Source organism: Equus caballus, chromosome 21, assembly GCF_041296265.1.
Source record: "Equus caballus isolate H_3958 breed thoroughbred chromosome 21, TB-T2T, whole genome shotgun sequence".
NCBI lineage: Eukaryota > Metazoa > Chordata > Mammalia > Perissodactyla > Equidae > Equus > Equus caballus.
In genome coordinates, this window is record NC_091704.1 from 15163328 (window position 1) to 15186171 (window position 22844).

Here is a 22844-nt window from a genome sequence, read left to right on the forward strand (position 1 = left end):
TCCACCTATTATTCGAGGGGTGAGACGTGAGTAGTCTCACTAGGGCATTTGTCCCCAGCTGTTCCTCGCGATAGGGGTCAGCCTGGAGCTTGGAGGACACGGAAGCACCAGAACAGTGAGGAGCTCTCCTGCAGTGAGGGGCACTTTGCTGGAGCGAGGAAGACTGCACTGATCACCTGGAGAAGAAAGTCCCCACGCGGCCCCCCTCCCCAACCCAAGACCTGGCATCAACTTCCTTCCGCGCCTCGTCCCTCCCTTCGCTCGGCCCTCTCTCCCCTACAAAGAGTTCCTGGCTTGTTCCGCGCCATGCCCTCCTCATGGCTCATCTCCTCTCCCTGGACCGCTGCAATGGGCTCCGGCCGTTCTCCCCTCCTCTGCCCCCGGTCCACGATGGCTTCCAGAGAGAACTTTCTGAGACACACACGAGGTATGCAGTCATCACACCCAGGGTGCAAATCCCAGCTCTCGCTGTGTGTCTCTGAGGAATACTTCCCGACTCCGAGTCTCCTCGCCCCAAATGAAAAATGAAAGTACTCAGAGAAGCGCCTTCAGAGGCTCGGTGAGGATTCATGTCAAGGGCTCAGAGTCCACCTAGTAAGCGGGGTGACCACTGACTTTGATATTGTTTTTGGCCTTGTGAGCTGTTTGTTCTCGTCCTTGTGTACCAGGCGGCACCCACTACTCCCTTTCTCAACTTTGGGCTCTGACCCCAGTGGGGCCTTAGTACCTGTGGTAACCTCACAATGCAGTTCCCCCAGAGGCTGACCCAAGCCACACACTCTCCTCAAGCCCCTGCCTCACCCCTACAGCCCACCTTCCAACCTCCTGATTGGCAGAAAGGCCATGCATCTCAGGACGGGGCTGCCCCTCTCCTCTGACATGTAGACACAGTTCTGTCCGCTCTGGTCTCCCAGAGGATGGCTCACACACAGGTGCTGAGCAAACATCATAACCCACAGGAGTGCATCCAGTGCACCCTCTGCCTCCCCAGTGTCTCCCCTCCCGGTTAGCAGGGGCCACCTTCCCCCAGCCCAGGGCGCAACAGTAGAGGCAAGACACACTCAAGGCGGCATTTCTCCACTTCTGCACTATTGACATCTGGAGCTGGATGATTCCATGCAGCTTGGGCTTCCTGTGAAGTGCACAATGTTTAGCAGCATCCCTGGCCTTGGCCCACTAGATGCCAGGAGCATTCATCCCTGCTCATGAATTGTGACACTCTAAAAGGTGTCCCAGATATGTCCAAATGTCCCCTGGTTGGGAGAGTCACCCTGGGCTGAGAGCTGCTGACCTATGAGCTGTAGAGGACTCCTAGGCCAGTCACTCAGAAGGGACCCCGAATAGGCAACCCAAGAAGATCCCTCCCAAAGAAAGAGCCTCTCTTAGGACCCTTCTCCCTGGCCCTGACCGCATGTCCAGGCCATGAGGTGCTCCCCACAACTGTCTGATCCTGCCCTCCTACCCTCACAGTCCTGGTTCTCCTCAGCCTGGGCTGCCTCTCCCATGAAGCCTCCAGCAAGGGAGGGCATAAGAAGCTCTCCTGCTTGATGCTGTGAGCAACACACACAGGCAGGTGTGGGGCAGACCTCGGGGCTCCTTCAGCTGATGCCGTGTGCTTTATCACTGCTGCAGCCTTCCAAGCACGCTGCTCCCCAGGGCCTCTCTGGGACGCCAACCTAGAGGATCTGTCCACAGGGTCTGGAGAGGCCAGGAGGGACCTCAGTGGGCCTTTGGGGCCCTGCAGCCTCCACTCAACCTCCAGCTCTGCACACACAGCAAGGGCCCTCTGCTACCTCTCTCTGCCCAGAGAGGCCCCAGCCCCTGCTGAAGGCTGAGGAGCTCCCAGTCTTGGGGAGACAGGGCTGGGTACAGACGCCTCAACTCCTTGGGGTCCAGCTACAGTCAGAGGGAAGGTGGGAGCTGGAGGAACCAGAGTGGGAATCCAGGGCTGTGCCTTGGGTGAGGACAGCTGAGGCTTCCCAGGATAAGGGCAATTGGGAGCTGGTCTTGGAGACAGGATTCTCTTGGGCAATAGGTGTGCTCAGTGTCTTCTGGGCAAAGTGGATAGCCCTGCCTCTGTTCCCAGTCAAGTTCTAGCCTGTCCTTGTGTCCTACCACCAGTATATGCCTCTGAGTCACATAGTAAAACTTAATATTTGGTCTTTTGGAGTTGTAGCTGGTTCATGATCCTCTGATAAGAGTGTATTTGTATGCTAATGAGATGACTGGTAGATGTGCATTTATCATTATAAAGTATCTTCTGCCTAAAACTACACGTATGCCTTGCCTTTGAGTAACAATTTCATCCCCCTTCCTGGGGATGAAACAATCAGGCCCCTTCCTAGATCCTCAGTCCTACTTGATTCCCAACACCAGCAGGAGAGTCAGACAGACCTAAAGTTCCAGGTGACTCCCTTCATTCACATGTCATGTGAACTGCACCAACATTTCTCATCTGTGTAAGGGGGTACCTGTATGTAGCCTCTGACCTCTCTTTGTGCCACCCTGAAATAGCACTTCTGCTCTTGAACACGTTCCCCGAATAGGTACAAGTAGCAAGGTAATGAGAAACTGACGTTTTCCCTTAAGTTGCAAGAGGAAAAAGGAGAAAGGATTTCCATAAGATGTCAGATAGCAGCACCCTCCTAACACGCTGTGTGTTCTCACCCGAACACGGAGCCCTCTTTTCTTTCTCTCTCCCTCCCTCCCTCCCTCCCTCATGTCCCTTCTCTATCCTTTCCTCATGTGCAAATTGCCATCTTACAACCTCTTTCTCCTTCTTCCTGCTTCTTTCAGATTTTGCACCATATTCTTTCAAATCTAATTTGAATCAGATAATTTTAAATGACTCCACCCCTCCTAGTCCTCTCTCTCTGTCTTTATTCTGATTCCTTTACTCAGCTCAGCTCAACAGAGAAAACATCCCTTAGAGTGTTTCACTCCCAAAGGCGGTGAAGAACGTTAGACAGTAATCCATTTTCTCAGAGACAAGCACTTCATTTTCTTTTCTACATTTGTTACAATTTAAAAGAAAAGGATAAGAAAACACTAGACACAATGCTTGATACTCAGAAAGGACTCAGTGCTGGTGGCATTTATTATTATCCTATTTTTCTTCATTCGTATTTGGTGGGGAGTAATAAAGTCTTCCCCTGCTTGTCCATTCAGGAAGGACCACGAGCATCAGTGCCCAGACACATCCAGGTGATGCTCCCCACTGGCCCACAGAGAGATGGCATATTCCTAGGCTTAGATACTGGATTGGAGTCCATCACACTGAGTCATTAACAAGAGATCGGGATTGCTCAGCCTCTGGAGCAAGAAGACAAAAAATTACAGAAAAGCAAATAGCTAGATTGCACTGAACTCCTATGGAGTGTGGGTATTTTCACTCACTTGAGTCCTTACAACTGTCCAAATGGGAGACATCTTAGCCTTCTTATCATATTTCCTCATTCTCAAACAGTCTGTCATGAGTTGAGAGGACAGAATTTTCTGAGGAAGCTTTTTTTTATGGCATTCTTCAGCTCCTTATTCCTGAGGCTGAAAATGATTGGGCTAAGAAAGGGCGTGACGACTGTATAGGTGGTGGCCATCAGGGTGTTACTGTCCATAGAATGAGGGCCCTTGGGCTTGAGGTAGATGATGGAGGCAAAACCGTAGTGCACGACCACCACAGTGAGGTGGGACACACATGTGGAGAAGGTTCTGTGCCGGCCCTCAGCTGAGGGGATCCTCAAGATGGCAGACACGATGAAGACATAGGAGAGGAATATGAGGAACAAACAACCCATCAGAGCCGTGACACAAACCAGGATCACACCCAAGGTGACAGAAGATGCCTCCTTCCCACAGGACAACTTCAAGAGGGAAAGTACGTGGCAGAAAAAATGGTGGATCGTATTAGACCCACAGAAGGTGAGATGAAAAACTATCAATGTCACCATCATCCCCATGACTGAGCCCCCGGCCCAGGACCAGGACACAAGACGGACAAAGCCTCGGGTGCCCATGAGCACATTGTAGTACAGGGGGTGACAGATGGCCACGTAGCGGTCATAGCCCATGATCGTGAGCAGGAAGGAGTGGGTGAAGCCAAACGTGAAGGAGAAGAACATCTGGCTGGCACAGGCCACAAAGGTGATGGAGTGATGGGTGGAGAGCATGTCCACCAGCATGCGAGGGGTGACAGCTACAGTGAACAGAATCTCAGAGATGGAGAGGGCACACAGGAAGAGGTACATGGGAGTGTGGAGGCTGTGCTCGCTCCAGATGGTGGCCATGATGAGCAGGTTCCCCAGCAACGTGAACAGGTACATCAGCAGATAGAGGAAGAAGAAGATGGGCAGGAGATGCTGGGGGAAGGTGGAGAAGCCAATGAGGATGAATTCAGTCACGGTGCTCCAGTTCTGACCAGGCAAGGATGCTGCGTCTGCTCAGATCAGAAACAGAATGAAGCAGGGTGATTAAAACATAGATTCTAACTGAGATTTGATGGCAATTTAAGAACTTTATACTATTGAACAATTGGCTTAACTTTTCTTGGTCTCACAATCTTCATGCATAGCAAGGAGTAAATCATAATAGTCCTTACCATCAATACAGGGATAAAGATAGAATGAGATCAGCATAATACATGCTTAAGACATAGTGTGACTGCTGGGTTTTACTAGCAGTCACTAAAAGAAATAAAAGATCCCATATTGTAATTATTAAAGACAAGCAGAGTTGGTCAGAGTGGTATTCTCTCGAATGTGTGCCTGTTCAGGAAAACATATATTTGGGTCTTGGGCTTAGAAAAATCTTTTTTCTCTCAGAATCTTTTTCTTTTAACTGATTAACTCATTTATGCTTGTTTTAATACTATTTTATTGGTACGTATATCTGCCATCTTATTTTGTATTTGTCTTTGCTCTTCTGAAGGAACAGAATAGACTGTTTGTAAAGAGAAGGATGGATGACTATATGCCGGGCAAATATACCAAGTGAAAGTTGATGCAGCAATCCTGATAACAGACAAAATGGATTTAAGGAAACAAGAATCATAATGTCTCCATTATGACCAGTCACTAAAAGGAACCAGGAAACCTGGAGAAATGGTCTGAGTACGAAAGAAAGCCTAGGACGTGTCTGCCATTGTGAATTGGAACTTTCCTTGAGTAATGGGCTAATGTTAAGAGGATACAGGAACCAGGTTGAAAATGTGCCCATTGGCCAAAGCTGATCATGAAAGAATGATCGTTGTACAGAGGATGGAGGGTGAAACTACATGATACCATGGGGAGTCGGTCAGACAAATTCGGAAGGTAGAACCTTCGCAGAAACTGGTCTGGTCTCATCAATAAACCAGGTGATGAAAAGGATGAAGAGAAATTCAAGTGACGTAACAAGCAGATGCAATATAATGTACTAGATTGGGTCCTGATGTAGATAAACCATCTGTAAAGCATTTTTTATGACAACAGAGAAAACTTTGATCATGGTATGAATGATTAGATGTGGAAATATTAAGAAATCATTATTAATTTAATCATTAAGCATGTTCTTGTTATTTTGGGTGGGAAGCAAAATATTCTCAGTATTTACATGCATGCTAAAATTTAACAATTACACACATACACCAAGTGATAAAGAAATGATATTTTATAAATGTTAGAAGACCATCTTAGTGAGCAGCATAAATATCCTTAATCTATGAAGCAATACATCCTGGAATATTAAGTAATAATTAAACAACACAACATCAATGAAAGAGATATAAATAGAAATAGCTAAATCAATTATAGATAGATAAATTACAGTTAGATATTTTAACAGATTTCAGAAATGCGATTTGTGGATTATTAGCAAGAATGCAATTAATAATATTGAGACATTAGCTATTGGGTATATTTAGACTCTTCCAAAAAAGTGATTAACCATTGTTTTCAAACACAGAGAGGACTTTTACAAAAATCGACGCTATTAGGACATAAACACATTGTCCATTGTTGGCAAAGTTAAATATTATTTAGATTGTAATACACTAACAATAGAAATTAGGGAGAAGGAATAGCTTTCCAAATCTCTTCTGTTTGGAAGCTAAATTTACCGTTAAATAATCGAATGTTTTGACAGTAAATCAAAAAAATTCAGAAATACTTTAATTAAATAAATTAAGCATTGAATGTCAAATGTTTAATCCAAAATAGTCTTATTTGGGAAATATACACCTTTAAATATATTTATCAGGAAATGAAATCAAGAAAATATCATACTAATAAAATGAATATCAGGTTATTGGAAAAGATTAGTTAGAGAGAAAAAAGGAGAAGATGCCAGTAACAAAACACAAAATTAACACTGGGAAATAACAAAAATAATGGATATTTTTAAAATGACTAAAAATATAATGTGACAAATTTGAATCTATAGATGAAATAAATAAATTCTTAGAAAATATACAATTCCAAAACTGGTGCAGGAAAGACTAGGGGCCCTGGATGTGGAAATAAATTTTAAAGAAGTTGAGAAGTTTTGTCAAGGACTGTCCTTGCCTAATACTGTTGGCCCCAGTGAGTTTGCAGGTGAGCTCTCCTGAACTATAAGGAACAACTGGAACCTTATACACGTTCTTCAAAAAACAGAAAAATATATATATAATCGACTGCAGTCATTTCCTCAGGTTAATGTAATCTCGATTCTAAAGCCAGGTAGAATGTTTCTAAGAGCACACATTTGCATTTCCCCTATCCGTATAATTTTAAAATCCATCATAAGACGTAACCTAGTCAAATGCAACAGTTTATGAAAAACAGTATATTGTGATCACGTGGTGTGGGAAGATCCCATGAATGAGAAGGATGTTTGGACATCAGAAAACCTGTCATGTGACTCATCATATAAATAAAGTAAAAAAGAAAACTCATATAATCATTACAATCAGCCAGGATGATTGTAAAATTCAACTCCTATTCATGGTTTTATGAAAGGTCTCTTCACTGCATGAAATAGAAGGGGTCTTTCTTAGCTAGATACAGAATATGTACTACAAAATTAGCAAATCCTGTACTAAATGGGGAAACTAGATGCAGTGTCTTAGGATCAGGCACAGGCCCAGGCTACTCACTGTCTCTGCTGCTCTTCAGCATGGAACTGGCCGTCATGGGCGGGGCTGTAAGGAGAGGAAAAGAAGGGGCGTCAGGATGGGAAGGGAAGAAACGTGATCGTCTACCCGGAGAAGATCCAAGCGGCAGGATGGGACACAGAGAACGACAGGAGAACACAAAGCAGCCAAAGGTGAATCTGTTTACAAAACTCACAGTCTCACAGTGTTCCTCATGTTGTCACCAGGAATATTCAATCAAATATAGAATTTAAGTAAGAAGTATGGTGACATTTCCCATAGTGACACAAACGATGAGGAATCAGCTCTCAAGCATTTTGATCTCAGGATCCCTTTACATTGAAGAGGCAGAGGCCTCCAAGGACTCTATCAATTTTTATCATATTAGATGTTAAAGCTGAGAATCTTTAAAAATATTTAGTGATTAGTATATTTAAAAGAACGATAATACACCACTTCATGTTAATACAAGTAACATGTTTTTAGGAAAGTAATTACATTTCTCAAAACACAGGTAGTGAGGATAGTGGCCTGGTTTTACAGTTTTGCAAATACACCTAATGTCTGACTTGAGGGGAGACAAGCTGGCGCTCGCATCTGCATCTTCATCAGTCTGTGGCACACGCTGTTTTGGTTGAAGCATATGGCAAACACATCCCCACACGCAGTTGGAAAAGTAAGGACCTGATGGACCCCAGGCTTCCTCGTATGGCACTTTGAAATCCTCTGTTACAAAATATCTAATAATTAACCCAAAACATGCAACACCTCCAAAGACAGAAATTTTAACCACTAATAATAATGTAGATGATCTGAATACATGGAATCCCATCTACACTCTTGGAGGGGATGAGCTTGTATGGTTATGATGTCAGTTCTCCTCCTAATTATATCATTGGTGAAATTGCATTTCCAATTCCCGTGAATCGACTATCAATTTAACATTATCCTAAATTTCCTTCTGAAAAGTAAAACTCAGTGCAAAGCTATACTAATTTTCTAAAAATACAGTAAACAGCAGAGATAAGCCGTCCTAGGTATTGAAACACATTATAGAGTCAGAGTCATTTTGAACAATGTGAATCTGGAACATACAATGACGCTGATTAAATTGATTGATTTTCTCAAAGAAATATGCCTGAATTATCAAAATCTAATCTACGATAAAGGTGGCAGCAGAAACCAAATGGAAACGATGGACTTTTACTAGTTTATGGTGGGAAAACTGATCGTTTTGTGAAGCAAAGTAAATCAGATTTTCTGCTGAAGACCACATCCAGAGATGTAATCCACATGGGTCAAGACATAAATATGAAATAGGAACTATAAAGTTAACAGGAGAAACTTTAGAAAAACAATTTTGTTGATGTAGTAGTGGAAAAGGATTTCTTAAGAAAAACTCTAAAAGCACAAATGATAGGTGATTCTAAAAAGATATGGCATGCCCACATTAAGGATTTATGTTCAGTGAAAGAGACTTTTGATAAAGTTGACAGGCAGATGGAGAGTTGGGAAAAATTATTTGCATTGTCTGAAGCTGACAAGGGAACACTATCAAGTATAAACGTGAAACCATTATATCAGGAAGAAGTAGGAACCTCAATACAGAAATGAGCAAGGGTAATGAGCAGATATTTCACAAAACGAGTTGCCAAGGCATATATAAGTATGCTTGAAAAAAGGAAGAAAAGAGCAAGAAAGAGAGAGAAAGAAAGAAACAGGGATAGAATTTCAAGGTATACTTATCCTATTCCCCAAAAGAAAGAGTGTCCAGTGTTGACGGGCTACGGGGAGAAAGAAACTGTAACACTGCTGGTGGGATGTAGAATGACGAAAATTAAGAATAGACATGCTCAGTACCCCTGTCAGTTTGCTCCTGAGTACCTATCTCATTTCTCAAACCTATCTATAAGGGAACGTGTAAGAGGATGTTCCTTGTAGCGCTGCTTTAGCGGGGGAATGGGACAAGCCTGCGTGTCCACAACTGGGGAGAGGGCAGGTAAGATGTGTTGGATGCAAACCCTGGAGCCCCAGGCAGGAGCTAGATATACACAGAGCAGGGTGAATGAGTCTTTAATATAATATTGAGTGAATAAAGCAACACAGGAAAAACTCTCTGGCATAATTCCATTTGGGCACATTAAGGACATAGCACATGAAACTATTCTGTATGATGCTGTAACAGCGCATACATGTCGTTATTCCTCTGTCAAAACACATAGGACCTGTGGCTGGCCCCGTGAATGAGTGGCTGTTCTCGCACTCCATTTCGGCAGCCCAGGGTTTCGCTGGTTCGGATCCTGGGCACAAACATGGCCCTGCTCATCAGGCCATGTTGAGGAGGTGTCCCACACTGCATAACCAGAGGCTCTTGCAACTAGAATATACAACTATGTACTGGGGGGCTTTTGAGAGGAGAAGAAAAATAAAAGATAGGCCACAGTTGTTAGCTCAGAAGCCAATATTTGAAAAAGAAAAAACCCATAGAATGAACAACACAATAAAGAAACCTAATGAAAAATATGAATTTTAATTAATAATAATGTATCCACATTGATTCAAGGAAAGGAAAAATGGACCACACTATTACAGGATTGTACAGCATTTAGCAGCTTCCCCGGCCCCAGTCCACCAATGCCAGTAGCTTCCCCTCCCTCCCCGTGAGTGAATCAACCAAACGTGTCTCCAGACATGTACTAATAATCCGTAGGGTCAGAATCACCCAAAAATAAGAAGGATGACCCAGAAGCTACAAAGGGCATCTGGGCTGGGTGAGAAGCAGGGCTCCAGAATAGGTAATGCAAGAAGATCCCTCCCAAGGCTAAAATTCTCTTTTAAGATGCTTTTTCCTGCCCCTGACCCCACATCCAGCCCTAGGCAGCACTCCCCACAGCTGTCTGATCCTGCCCCCCTACCCTCGCAGTCCTGGATCTCCTGAGCCTGGGCTGCCTCTCCTGTGAAGCCGCCAGCAGGGGAGGGCATAAGAAGCTCTCCTGCTTGATGCTGTGAGCAGCACACACAGGCAGGTGTGGGTCAGGCCTCGGGGCTCCTCCAGCTGATGCTGTGACCTTTATCACTGCTGCAGCCTTCCAAGCACACTGCTCCCCAGGGCCTCTCTGGGACGCCAACCTAGAGGATCTGTCCACAGGGTCTGGAGAGGCCAGGAGGGACCTCAGTGGGCCTTTGGGGCCCTGCAGCCTCCACTCAACCTCCAGCTCTGCACACACAGCAAGGGCCCTCTGCTACCTCTCTCTGCCCAGAGAGGCCCCAGCCCCAGCTGAGGGCTGAGGAGCTTCCAGTCTTGGGGAGACAGGGCTGGGTACAGATGCCTCAACTCCTTGGGGTCCAGCTACGGTCAGAGGGAAGGTGGGAGCTGGAGGAACCAGAGTGGGAATCCAGGGCTGTGCCCTGGGTGAGGACAGCTGAGGCTTCCCAGGATAAGGGCAATTTGGAGCTAGTCTTGGAGACAGGATTCTCTTGGGCAATAGGTGTGCTCAGTGTCTTCTGGACAAAGCGGCAGCCCCGCCTCTCTTCTCGGTCAAGTTCTAGCCTGTCCCTGTTGTCCTGCCATCCAAGCCAGACAGTCGGATGTGAGCACATGCCTCCCTGTGATATAGGAAAACGTAAATGTTTGGTCTCTGCTCATTGTCCCTGGTTCTTGACACTCAGCTCCTAAATCCCTTGGAATCACAGGAGTGATGAGTGTCTTCCATGCTGATGAGATGACTGATGGATGGGAGCCCCTGGGTAGCTTCAGGATGGGGGCAGCACCAGAGATACACAGGCAGGTTCAGACTTGGAACTTTCAGCCCCACATCCAGGACCTCTGGGGAGGGGAGAGGGGCTGGAGGTCGAGTTCATCACCAATGCCGCATGATTTGATCAATCATGCCTTGGTAGTGAGCTCCCCATAAGTCTCCCTAGACCACAGGATTTGGAGAGCTTCTGGGTTGTGAGCACATTGAGGCGCTGGGAGGGTGGTGCACCTGGAGAGGGCAGGGGAGCTCCACGCCCCTTCCCACATACCTTGCCCTAAGCATCTCTTCTGACTGGCTATTCCTGAGTGGTTTCCTCCACAATAAACTGGTAACAGTAACTAAACCACTTTCCTGACTTCTGTGAATCATTCTAGCAAAGTGTCCAACCTCAACAGGGAGGGTTATGGGAACCCCATTCTGTGTAACTAAGTAAGACAGCAGTGTGGGTACCCTGGGCCCCCAATACCTGCCACTGGTGTCTCAAGTGGGCTGTCTTGTGGGACTGAGCCCTGAAACCTCTGGAGTCAGTGCTAAAACCTGGCAGAGCAACCCCTTCACATCAGGCCAACAAGAGGGAAGCCACAGCCAAGCAGGTGGGAAAGACTGAGACACAACCTCCCCACACACTTCTCTCTGCAGTGCAGCAGCCCAAACCAGGAGTTAACTCAAACCCGGAGCTTCTCTCAGAGGAGCGAAGGATTTTCATCCCACATCAGGCACCCAAGCCTTTCAGACCAGCACCTGAGAGATGAGCCCCTAAAACCTCTGGCTTGAAGACCATTGTGGCTCATGCTCACTAGACTCATGGGGCTGATGTGAACCGAGGATCTGCTCTTGAAGGGCCTGTTTGCAGACTCGCAGGCCCCAGGGCCCAGTGCAGAAGCAGCCCTTTGGGAAGTGCCCATCCTTTATGTCAAAGAGACTCATTTCCTAATGTGAACGCATTGGTCTGAGGGGCAGGGGCCTCCAGGATGCTCTCGGGTCAGAGGCTAGCGGGTGCCATCTTCTTCTTCCTGCTCTCCTCTGCCTCACCAAAGTTGGTGGCTGCAATCTTTTTTGACTTTTCATTTCCCTTTTCTTCTTTTCTTTTTTATTTTTCCCTCCTTCTTTCCCACTTCCATCAGCAAGTACTGTCTTTGCACTCTGTGTCTGCCACACTCCCGAGCATCCATAGCTCCCAGATGGGGTCTTCTACACACATCTCATGCTCTGGTTTTTATGCCTGGAGCCTTGGTTTTTTTCAGCTGCCCAGGGGATACCCCTTGATTTCCTGGCTCTGGTGGCCAGGGAACTTGCATTCCTGGGTCCCGCAAGACAGTAACAATAGGAGAGACAGTTCTCAGCAGACTACCACCCCCAGGACACTGCACAGACAGCAGAGTGAAAGCACACAGCCTTTCTGTGAAAGAGGCCTCCTTGCCCGTCCTGGAACTTCATTCTGCAGGGCAGTCTTCAGGTCTGGCAAACATCTAGAGGCCACGTAAGTGCCCTCATGGAACATGGGCTGGGGATGCCATCTTTGAACTCTCCCTCAGTCTTGCTAAATCTCACCAGTATCTCCCAGAAAGGAGCTTGTACACTCATCTAGACCCTCAGGTTGTGGGACTGCTGCCCAGGGGATGCCTCCAGACTGAATGGCTCTGAGGGCCAGTGGGGCTTACGCTTGTAGTCCCACAGGAATGTACACATTTGCATTCATTAGAAGCTGCTGCCTGGTAGTCTCGTTTCCAATCAGCCTGAGTCTAGGCACTGGCTGAGATGCTCCCCTTTGGGACAGTGACTGGTCTTGGCACACCCTCAACTCCTGGGAGCTATTAAAAATAAAATAGGCTTCCTAGACAATAACAAAGGTCTGAGAGACAACCTAGAGCTAGAAGCTGGGGCAGAGTTGAACATCTCCTACACAAGGCCAGCCTTCAAGACTGGGAGAGGTGGCTGTTTCATGTAATGCTTAGAAACCAGCACGGAGAGTTAAGCAAAATGAAGGAAAAAAGGAATACGTCCCAAACCAAGAAAAAACAAAATCTCAGAAAAATAACTTAATGAAATGGAGATAAATAATTTCCATAATAAAGAGTTCAAAGTAAAAATCATAAAGATACTCACTGAATTTGGGAGGAGATTGCATGAAAACAGTGGGAACATCAACAAAGACAGAAAATATAAGAAAGTTCCAAGCAGAAGTCACAGAACTGAAGAATACAATAATTGCAATAAAAACACACGAGGAGGATTTGATAGCAGACTAGGTGAAGCAGAAGACAGGATCAGCGAACTTGAAGACAGGGCAGTGGAACTCTCCCAACCGAGCAGCAAGAAGAAAAAAGAATGAAAAAAAGTGAGGCTAGCTAAGGGATTTATGGGACAACATTAAGCAGACTAACACTGAAAGCATAGGAGCCCCAGAAGGAGAAGAGAAAGGTTAGGAAATTTATTTGAGGAAATAATGGCTGACAACTTCCCTAACCAGGGGAAGGAAACAAACATCCAGATCAAGGAGGCCCAGAGAGTTCCAAATAAGATGACCCTAAAGAGACCACACCAAGAGACCTTATATTAAAATGTCAAAAATTAAAGACAGAGAGACTCCTAAAAGCAGCAGGAGAAACACGACTTGGTATATAAAAGGGAACCTCATAAGACATAAAAAGATCAGTCGATTTTTTAGCAGAAACTTTGCAGGCCATAAGGAAGAGGCACACTATATTCAAAGTGCTTAAAGAAGAAATTTCCGACCAAGAATACTCTATCCAGCAAATTTATAATTCAGAATTGAAGGAGAGAGAAAGAGTTTTCCAGACAAGCAAAAACTAAAGGAGTCCACCAGCACTGTACCAGCCTTAGAAGAAAGGTAAAAGGATTTCTTTAAGCTGAAAAGAAAGCACAATAATTAGTAACAAGAAAACATGTGAAAGTGTAAATCTCACTGTGTAAAGGTAAATATATACTAAAGGTAGTAGATTAATCATGTACATGGAGTTTAAAAGACAAAAGTAGTAAATATAATTGTAACCACAATAATTAGTTAAGGAACACACAAGATGAAAAGATGTAAAAGGTGACATCAAAAACATACAACATGGGGGGGAGTAAAAGTGCAAAGTTTCAGAATGCATTCAAAATTAAGGCATCAACTTAAAATAGACTGTTATAAATATAAGTGGTCATATGTAAGCCTCATGGTAACCCACCAAGGAAAAACCTATAGTAGATACATAAAAGATCATGAGAAAGTAATCTAGGCATAAAACTAAATAAAGTCATCAAACCACAAAGGAAGAAAGCAAGAGAAGAAGAAAAGAACACAGAAATTACAAAATCACCAGAAAACAAAGAGAAGAAGAAAGGAACATAGGAATTCCAAAATGGCCAGAGAACAGTTAACAAAATGGCAATAAGTACATATCTATCTATAATTACTTTACAGGTAAGTGCACTAAATTCTCCAATCAAAAGTCATAGAGTAGCTGAATAGATTAAAAAGAACAAGACCTAGCTATATGCTACCTACAAGAGACTAACTTCAGATGTAAGAAGACACAAAGATTGAAAGTGAAGGGATAAAAGAAGATAGTCCATGCAAATGGGAACCAAAAGAAAGGACAAAATAGACTTTAAAACAAAGACTATAATAAGAGACAAAAAGGGCACTAAATAATGATAAAGGAGTCAATCCAACCAAAGGCTATAACATTTATAAATATTTACGCACCCAATATAGGAGCATCTGAATATATAAAGCATATATTAATGGGCCTAAAGGGAGAAATAGACAGCAGTACAATAACAGCAGGGGACTTTAATATAACACTTACATGAATGGATAGATCACCTAGACAGAAAATCAATAAGAAAACATCTGCTTTAAGTGACACATTAGACTAGATGGACTTAGACAGATACAGAACATTCCATTCAAAAGCAACAGAGCACACATTCTTCTCAAGAGCACGTAGAACATTCTCCAGGAAAGATCGTGTGTTAGGCCAAAAAACAGGTCTTAACCAATTTGAGAAGACTGAAGTCACATCAGGCATCATTTCCAACCATGACAGTATGAAACTAGAAATCAATTACAAGGAGGAAATTGGAAAACTCACAAATACGTGGAGATTAAATGATATGATACTGAGCAACAAATGTGTCAAGAAAGAGATGAAAAACACCTTGAGAAAAATGAAAATGGCAATATAACATACCAAAACTTATGAGATGCGTGAAAAGCAGTTCTAAGAGGGAAGTACCTAGCAAGAAATGCCTACCTCCGAAAACAAGAAAAATAACAAATAAACGACCTAACTTTACAGGTCAAGAAACTAGAAAAAGAAGAACAAAGCCCAAAGTTAGTAGAAGGAAGGAAGTAAAGATTAGAGCAGAAATAAATGAAATAGCGAGTAAAAAGACAATGGAACAAATCAATGAAACCAAGAGCTGATTCTTTAAAAAGATAAACAAAATCGACAGACCTTTAGCTATACTCACCATGAAAAAAAGAGAGAAAACTCAAATAAATGAAATAAAAAACGAAAGAGATGATGTTACAACTGATACCACAGAAATACAAAAGGTCATAAGAGACTGCTATGAACAATTATATGCCAACAAATTGGACAACCTAGAAGAAGTGGATAAATTCCCAGAAATATACAACTTACCAAGACTGAATCATGAAGAAACAGAAAATCTGAACAGACTGATTACTAGTAAGGATATTGAATCAGTAATAATAATAATAATAAAAAGTCCCAACATACAAAAGCCCAGGGCCAGATGGCGTCACTGGGGAATTCTACCAAATACTCAAAGAAGAATTAATAATAGTCCTTCTCAAATTCTTCCAAAAAATAGAAGAGGAAGGAACTCTTCCAACCTCATTTTACAAGGCCAGGATTACCATGATACCAAAACCAGACAAGGATGCCACAAGAAAAGAAAATTAAAGTCCAGTATCCCTGATGACCATAGATGCATAAATCCTCAACAAAATACTAGCAAACTGAGTTCAACAATAGATTAAAAAGACAATACACCATGATCAAGTGGAATTTGTTCCAGGGATGCAAGGATGATTCAACATCCACAAATCACTCAATGTGATGCACCACATTAACACAAGGGAGGATAAAAATCTTATGATCTCAGTAGATACAGAAAAAGCATTTGAAAAAATTCAACATCCATGATAAAAACTCTCAACAAAGTGAGTATAGAGGGAGCATATCTCACATATCTAAGCCCACAGCTAACGTCACACTCAACAGAGAAAAGCTGAAAGCTATCCCTCTAGGATCAGGAAGGACAAAGATGCCCGCTCTTACCAGTTTTACTCAAGTCCTGGCCAGAGAAATTAGGCAAGAGAAATAAATAAATAAAAGGCATCCAGATTGGAAAGCAAGAAGTAAAATTGTCACTATTTGCAGATGACATGATATTCTCTATAAAAATCCGTAAAGACTCTCAAAAAAGTGTTAGAACTAATAAATTCAGTAAGGTTGCAGGATATGAAATCAATACACCAAAATCTGTTGTGTTTCTATATACTCATAATGAAATATAAGAAAGAGAAATTAAGAAAACAATCCCATTTTCAATTGCATCCAAAAGAATAAAATACTTAGGAGTAAATTTAACCAAAGAGGGGAGAGATCTACACACTGATAACTATAAAGCACTGATGAAAGAAATTGAAGATGACACAAATAAGTGGAAAGATATTCGATCCTCATAGAGTGGAAGAATTAATATTGTTAAAAGTCCATAATCCCCAAAGTGATCTACAGATTGAGTACAATACTAATCAAAATTCCAAAAGCATCTTTCATAGAAATAGAGAAAACCATCCTAAAATTCATTTGGAACCAGGAAAGACCCAAAACAACCAAAGAAATCCTGGGAAAGAGGAACAAAGCTGGAGCCATGACACTGCCTGATTTCAGATTATACTACAAAGCTATAGTATCCCAAACAGAATGGTACCCTAAAAAAACAGACTCATAGACCAATGGAACAGAATACACAGTCCAGAAATAATCCCATGCATTTATAGTCAAGGGATCTTCAACAAAGGCACCAAGAACACACAATGGGGAAAGAATAGCCTCCTCAGTAACTGGTGCTGGGAAAATTGAATACCCACATGTGGAAGAAGGAAATGGACGCTTATCTTACACCTACACAAAAATAAACTCAAAAGTGATTAAAGACTTCAATGTAAGCCCTGCAACTGTAAAACTAGTAGAAGAAAACATAGGGAAAAGGCTTCTTGCCATTATCCGGGCAATGACATTTTGGATACAACATCAAAAGTATTGGCAGCCAAAAAAACAGACAATTGGGATTTATCCAACTTCGGTTAAAAAAGAAAAACACCTTCTGTACAGAAAAGGAAACAAGGACAAGTGAAGAGACACCCTATGGAATGGGAGAAAATAGCTTCCAACCACATACCTGATAAGGAGTTAATGCCCAAAATATGTTAGGAACTCAAGCAAATAACTAGCAAGCAAGCCAATAACCTAACTAAAAACCTGGCAAAGGACCTGAACAGACATTTCTCAAAAGAAGATACACAAATGGTCAACAAGTACGTGGAAATGTGTTCAATATCACTAATCATCAGAGAAATGCAAATCAAAACCACAATGAGATATCACCTCACACTGTTAGGACAGCTATTAGCAAAAAGGCAAAAGGTAACAAATGTTGAGGTGGATGTGGAGAAAAGGAAACCCCTGTGAACTGTTGGTGGAATGTAAACTCTTACAGGCCCTGTGGAAAGCAGTATGGAGTTTCCTCAAAAAACTAAAAATAGAACTAGCATACGATCCCATTTCTGGGTACATTTCCAAAGGAGATGGAATCAGTGTCTCACGGGGATACCCGCACCCCACGTCCACTGCAGCACCATGCACAGCAACTGACACACAGAAACAACCCAAGTGTCTGCTGACAGATGAACAGATACAGAGCATGCAACACACACACACACACACACACACACAAACACACACACACACTGAAATGTTGTTCAGCCATAAGAAGAAGGAAATCTTGTCATTTGCAGCAACATGGATGAACCTGGAGGACACTATACTAAGTGAAATAAGCCCGACACAGAAGGAAAAAAACTGATTTCTCTTATATGTGGAATGTTTAAAAAATGAAATATGTAGAAGCAGAGTAGAATGCTGGTTCCCAGGGGCAGAGAGGCGGTGGAAATGGGGAGATGCTAGTCAAAGGGCATAAAATCCTAGTTATGGAGGATGACAAGTCTAGAGATCTAATGCACAGCATGATGACTATAGTTAATAACGCTGTATTGAATAGTGGAAATTTGACTCTCAGTTTCTTCAGCTGTACAGTGGAAGTAATTATAATTACCACCTCCCACAATGTTCTCAGGATTGAGAAGACCTTACCTGTTGCCTCCTCAGCAGGCATAAAGTTGGCTATAGGCATTGTTGAAGGGTACCATGTTGCCCTTACACTTAAACATGGCACCTGCATCTCTGGGACCAAAGGTTTTGGCGTTTATCTTGAAGGAAGTCCCCCTCTGGTGCCTGGGATCAGCCAGGGCTGGAAATGCATTACAGAGGGGTTACTCACACCCTCAATGAGTCCTGTCCTTCCCAGTCATGGGAAGCACCTACCTCAAAAGTTTCAAAGTCCCCTTTGGTGCCCGCCATCTGTCCAGGCCAGCTCTGGTCCCTAGATATCCTCTTTGGGCCACACTTGGCCCACAACTCCACGGACGGGGTTCACCTGAAGCCACAAGTAGCTCTGAGATTTGCATCTGTGCCCCGTTGACTTGACATTTCTTTGAAGGGTTTGACTGTGATTTGGCAGCCAAGGTGCTAATGAGGTGATTTGGGGGTTCACTGGACATGAACACAGGCTGAAGTCAAGCCTCTAGCATACATGTGGAGTAACACCAATCCAGGGGTATGAGTTGTGTGTGGACTCATGCATCTGCTTTTCAGTGTTCATTTTCAAGTGACATCTTTAGTCTACACTATTCAAAGGGGGCAGGGATGGTGACAGGAGACTTTTTCCTTGTTCACTCTCTGATGCTGGGCCCCAGTATGATCACCCACAGGTCAGCTCCAGGAGCCACACCATTTATCTGCCCCATCTCCAAGGACAGCCATGTCTCTATCCTTCCAGTGTTTTTGACACCCTCATTCTACAATGCCAATGGGCTCTTCTGGCGGATGTATACTCTTGCCTGCAATTGATGTGATGACTTTCTGGTTTCCCATTTTGGTCTTAGGCTGTGCCAGATGAGGAGCAGATATTCTTTTCACAGTGGGAACACTCCCCTCTGCTGTTCATGTGCCCCTCACCTCTGCTTCCAGCTGGTGCTGATGTGTGAAAGGTCGACACTGAAAGAGATCATCTTCTAGGAATGAAGTGATTACATCCTTAAAAGGTCAAAGATGACATGGTTGGAAGAAGTCTTATTCTAGGCCTAGGCCATAAATTTCCAAACAAAAAACAAAGTATCCTTTGAATTATCCTGCATACCCTGGTAAGCCTTCCCTGTGCGGTCATCGCTGACGAAGCCCTACAGCAACACTTGATGGAGCCACTAAGAACCAACGTTCACAGACGACGCAGTGTCCTGAGTGATGGTGTAAGAGCTACAGAGGGAGAACAGTCCATGAAAGCAAACAGAAATGGTTCCATTTATCCATTATTCTGTTAAAGTAGTGTATCATATTTATTGCTTTGCATACTGTGAAACTTTCTAGCATCCCAGGGATCATACCACTGGCTCATGGTGTATGATCCTTTTAATTTGCTGTTGGATTCAGTTTGCTAATATTTTGTTGAGGATTTTTGCATCTCTATTCGTCAGGGATATTGGCCTATTCTTTTCTTTTTTTGTTATTTTATTGCTGTAACGTTGGTTTGCAACATTATATAAATTTTAGGTGTATATTGTAATGTATTTCAAATTTTTTGTGGATTACATCACGTTCCCCAACCAAAGACTAATTACAATCCATGCCCACACACATGTGCCCAAACTCCCCTTTCACCCTTCTCCCTTCTCACTTCCCCTCAGGTAAACACTAATCCTATCTCTGTCTCTCTGTGTTTGTTTGTTGTTGTTGTTATCTTCTACTTATGAGTGAGATCATACAGTATTTGACCTTTTCCCTCTGACTTATAACGCTTAGCATAATGCCCTCAAAGTCCATCCATGTTGTTACAAATGGCCAGATTTCATCATTTCTTACGACTGAGTAGTATCCCATTGTGTATATATACCAGATCTTCTTTATCTGTTCGTCCCTTGATGGGCACCTAGGTTGCTTCCAAGTCTGGCCTATTGTGAATAATGCTGAGATGAACATAGGGGTGCAGGTATCTTCATACGTTAGTGTTTTCACCTCTTTGGATAAATACCCAGCAGTGGAACAGCTGGATCGTATGGTAGATCCATTCTGAATTTTTTGAGTAATCTCCATACTGTTTTCCATGGTGGCTGCACCAGTTTTCACTCCTACCAGCAGTGTATGAGGGTTCCCTTCTCTAGTATATAGAAATGCAACTGATTTTGTATGTTGATTTAGTATCCTGCAACGTTACCATATTTATTTATGATTTAGAAATGTTTTTTGGTGGATTCTTTAGTGTTTTCTATATATAAAATCATGTCATCTGTAAATAGTGACAGTTTCACTTCTTCCTTTCCAGTTTGGATCTCTTTTATTTCTTTTTCTTGCCTGATTGCTCTGGCAACGACTTCCAATACTGTGTTAAATAAGAGTGGTGACAGGGGGCATCCTTGTCTGGTTCCTATTCTTAGAGGGATAGCTTTCAGTTTTTCTCCATTAAGAATAATATTAGCGTGGGTTTGTCACATATGGCCTTTATTATGTTGTGGTATTTTCCTTCTATCTATTTTATTTAGAGTTTTTATCACAAGTGGATGCTATATCTTGTCAAGTGTTTTCTCTGCATCTATTGAGATGATTGTGTGATTTTTATTCTTCATTTTGTTAATGTGGTGTATCACGTTAATTGATTTGTGGGTGTTGAACCATCCATGAATGCCTGGAATAAATCCCACTTGATCATGGTATGCGATCTTTTTAATGTATCAGTGTATTTGATTTGCTAGTATTTTGTTGAGGATTTTTGCACCAATGTTCACCAGTGATGTTGGCCTGTAATTTTCTTTTTTGTATTGTCCTTGTCTGGTTTTGGTATCAGGTGAATGTTGGCTTCATAGAGTGAGTTAGGAAGCTCCCCTTCCTCTTCAATTTTTGGAAGAGTTGGAGAAGGAGAGGTACTAAGTCTTCTTCGAATGTTTGGTGGAATTCACCGGGGACGCCATCTGGTCCTGGACTTTTGTTTTTGGAGAGGTTTTTGACGACTGTTTCAATCTCCTTACTGGTGATCAGTCTATTCAAATTCTCTATTTCTTCTTGGTTCAGGTTGGAAGGTTGTATGAGTCTAAGAATTTGTCCGTTTCTTCTACATTATCCAGTTTGTTGGCATATAGCTTTTCGCAGTATTCTCTTATAAGCTTTTGTATTTATTAGGTATCTGTTGTAATTTCTCCTCTTTCATTTCTGATTTTATTTATTTGAGCCTTCTCTCTTTTTTTCTTGGTGAGTCTAGCTAAAGCTTTGTCAATTTTGTTTACCTTTTCAAAGAACCAGCTCTTGATTTCACTGACTTTTTCTATTTGTTTTTTTAGTCTCTGTTTCATTTATTTCTGTTCTGATTTTTATTATTTCCATCCTTCTTCTGATTTTGGGCTTTGTTTGTTCTTCTTTTCCAGTTCCTTTAGGTGCACTGTTAGATTGTTTATTGGGAATTGTTCTTGTTTGTTGAGGTAGGCATGAATTGCAATAAAATTTCCGCTTAGAACCACTTTTGCCATATCCCATAAATTTTGGCATATCATATTTTCGTTTTCATTTGTCTCCAGGTATTTCTCCTTCAATTTCTTCATTGGCCCAATCCTTGTTCAGTAGCATTTTGTTTAATCTCCAAATATTTGTGGCTGTTCTGATTTTTTCAGAAAAGTTGTAGTTGATTTCTAGTTTCATACCTTTGTGGTCAGAAATGATGCTTGGTATTATTTCAATCTTCTTAAATTTATTGAGACTTGTTTTGTGGCCTAAAATGTGATCAATCCTGGAGAACGTTCCATGAGCATTTGAAAAGAATGCATATTCTGCCGCTTTTGGATGGAATGTTCTATATGTCTCTACTAAGTCCATCTGGTCTATTGTGTCGTTTAAGGCCAAGGTTTTCTTATTGATCTGCTGTTTGGATGATCTATCCATTTTTGTAAGTGAAGTGTTAAAGTCCTCTACTATTATTGTATTACTGTGTATTTCTCCTTTATGTCTGTTAATAATTGCTTTATATATTTAGGTGCTCCTATGTTGGGTGCATAGATATTTACAAGTGTTATATCCTCTTGTTGGGTTGTTCCTTTTATCATTATGTAATGCCTTCCTTTGTTTCTTGTTACAATTTTTGTTTTAAAGTCTATTTTGTCTGATGTAAGTATTGCTACCCCAGTTTTCTTCTCTTTGACATTTGCATGGAGTATCTTTTTCCATTCCTTAACTTTCAGTTTGTGAGTGTCTTTAGGTCTGAAGTGTGCCTCTTGTATGCAGCATATATACGGGTCTTGTTTTTTTCTTATCCCATTAGCCACCCTTTTGATTGGAGCATTTATTCAGTTCATATTTAAAGTAGCTATTGATAAATATGCATTTATTGCTATCTTGTTACTTTTTTCTGGATATTTTAGTATTTCTTCTATGTTTCTTTCTTCTCTTATGGTTTGATGCCTTTGCTTAGTAGTATGTTTGGCTTCCTTTCTCTTACTTACTTGTGTATTTATTATAGGTTTCTGGTTTGTGATTGCCATGATGTTCATGTATGATAATCTACATATATATCAATCCACATTCAGTTGATGCTCTCTTTAGTTTGACCTCTTTCTGAAA

General features: G+C 42.3%; 1 protein-coding gene across 1 annotated transcript; it reads right to left on the reverse strand.

Annotated features, from left to right (window-relative positions):
• Positions 1–3470: 3470 nt before the first annotated feature.
• Positions 3471–4397, reverse strand: OR10H4 (olfactory receptor family 10 subfamily H member 4; the record flags this gene model as incomplete). The annotated part of the gene is given in 1 exon segment (NM_001391791.1): positions 3471–4397. A coding segment is annotated over 1 exon segment (927 nt), but the record flags the coding sequence as incomplete, so codon positions are not given.
• Between the last annotated feature and the right edge of the window lie 18447 nt (positions 4398–22844).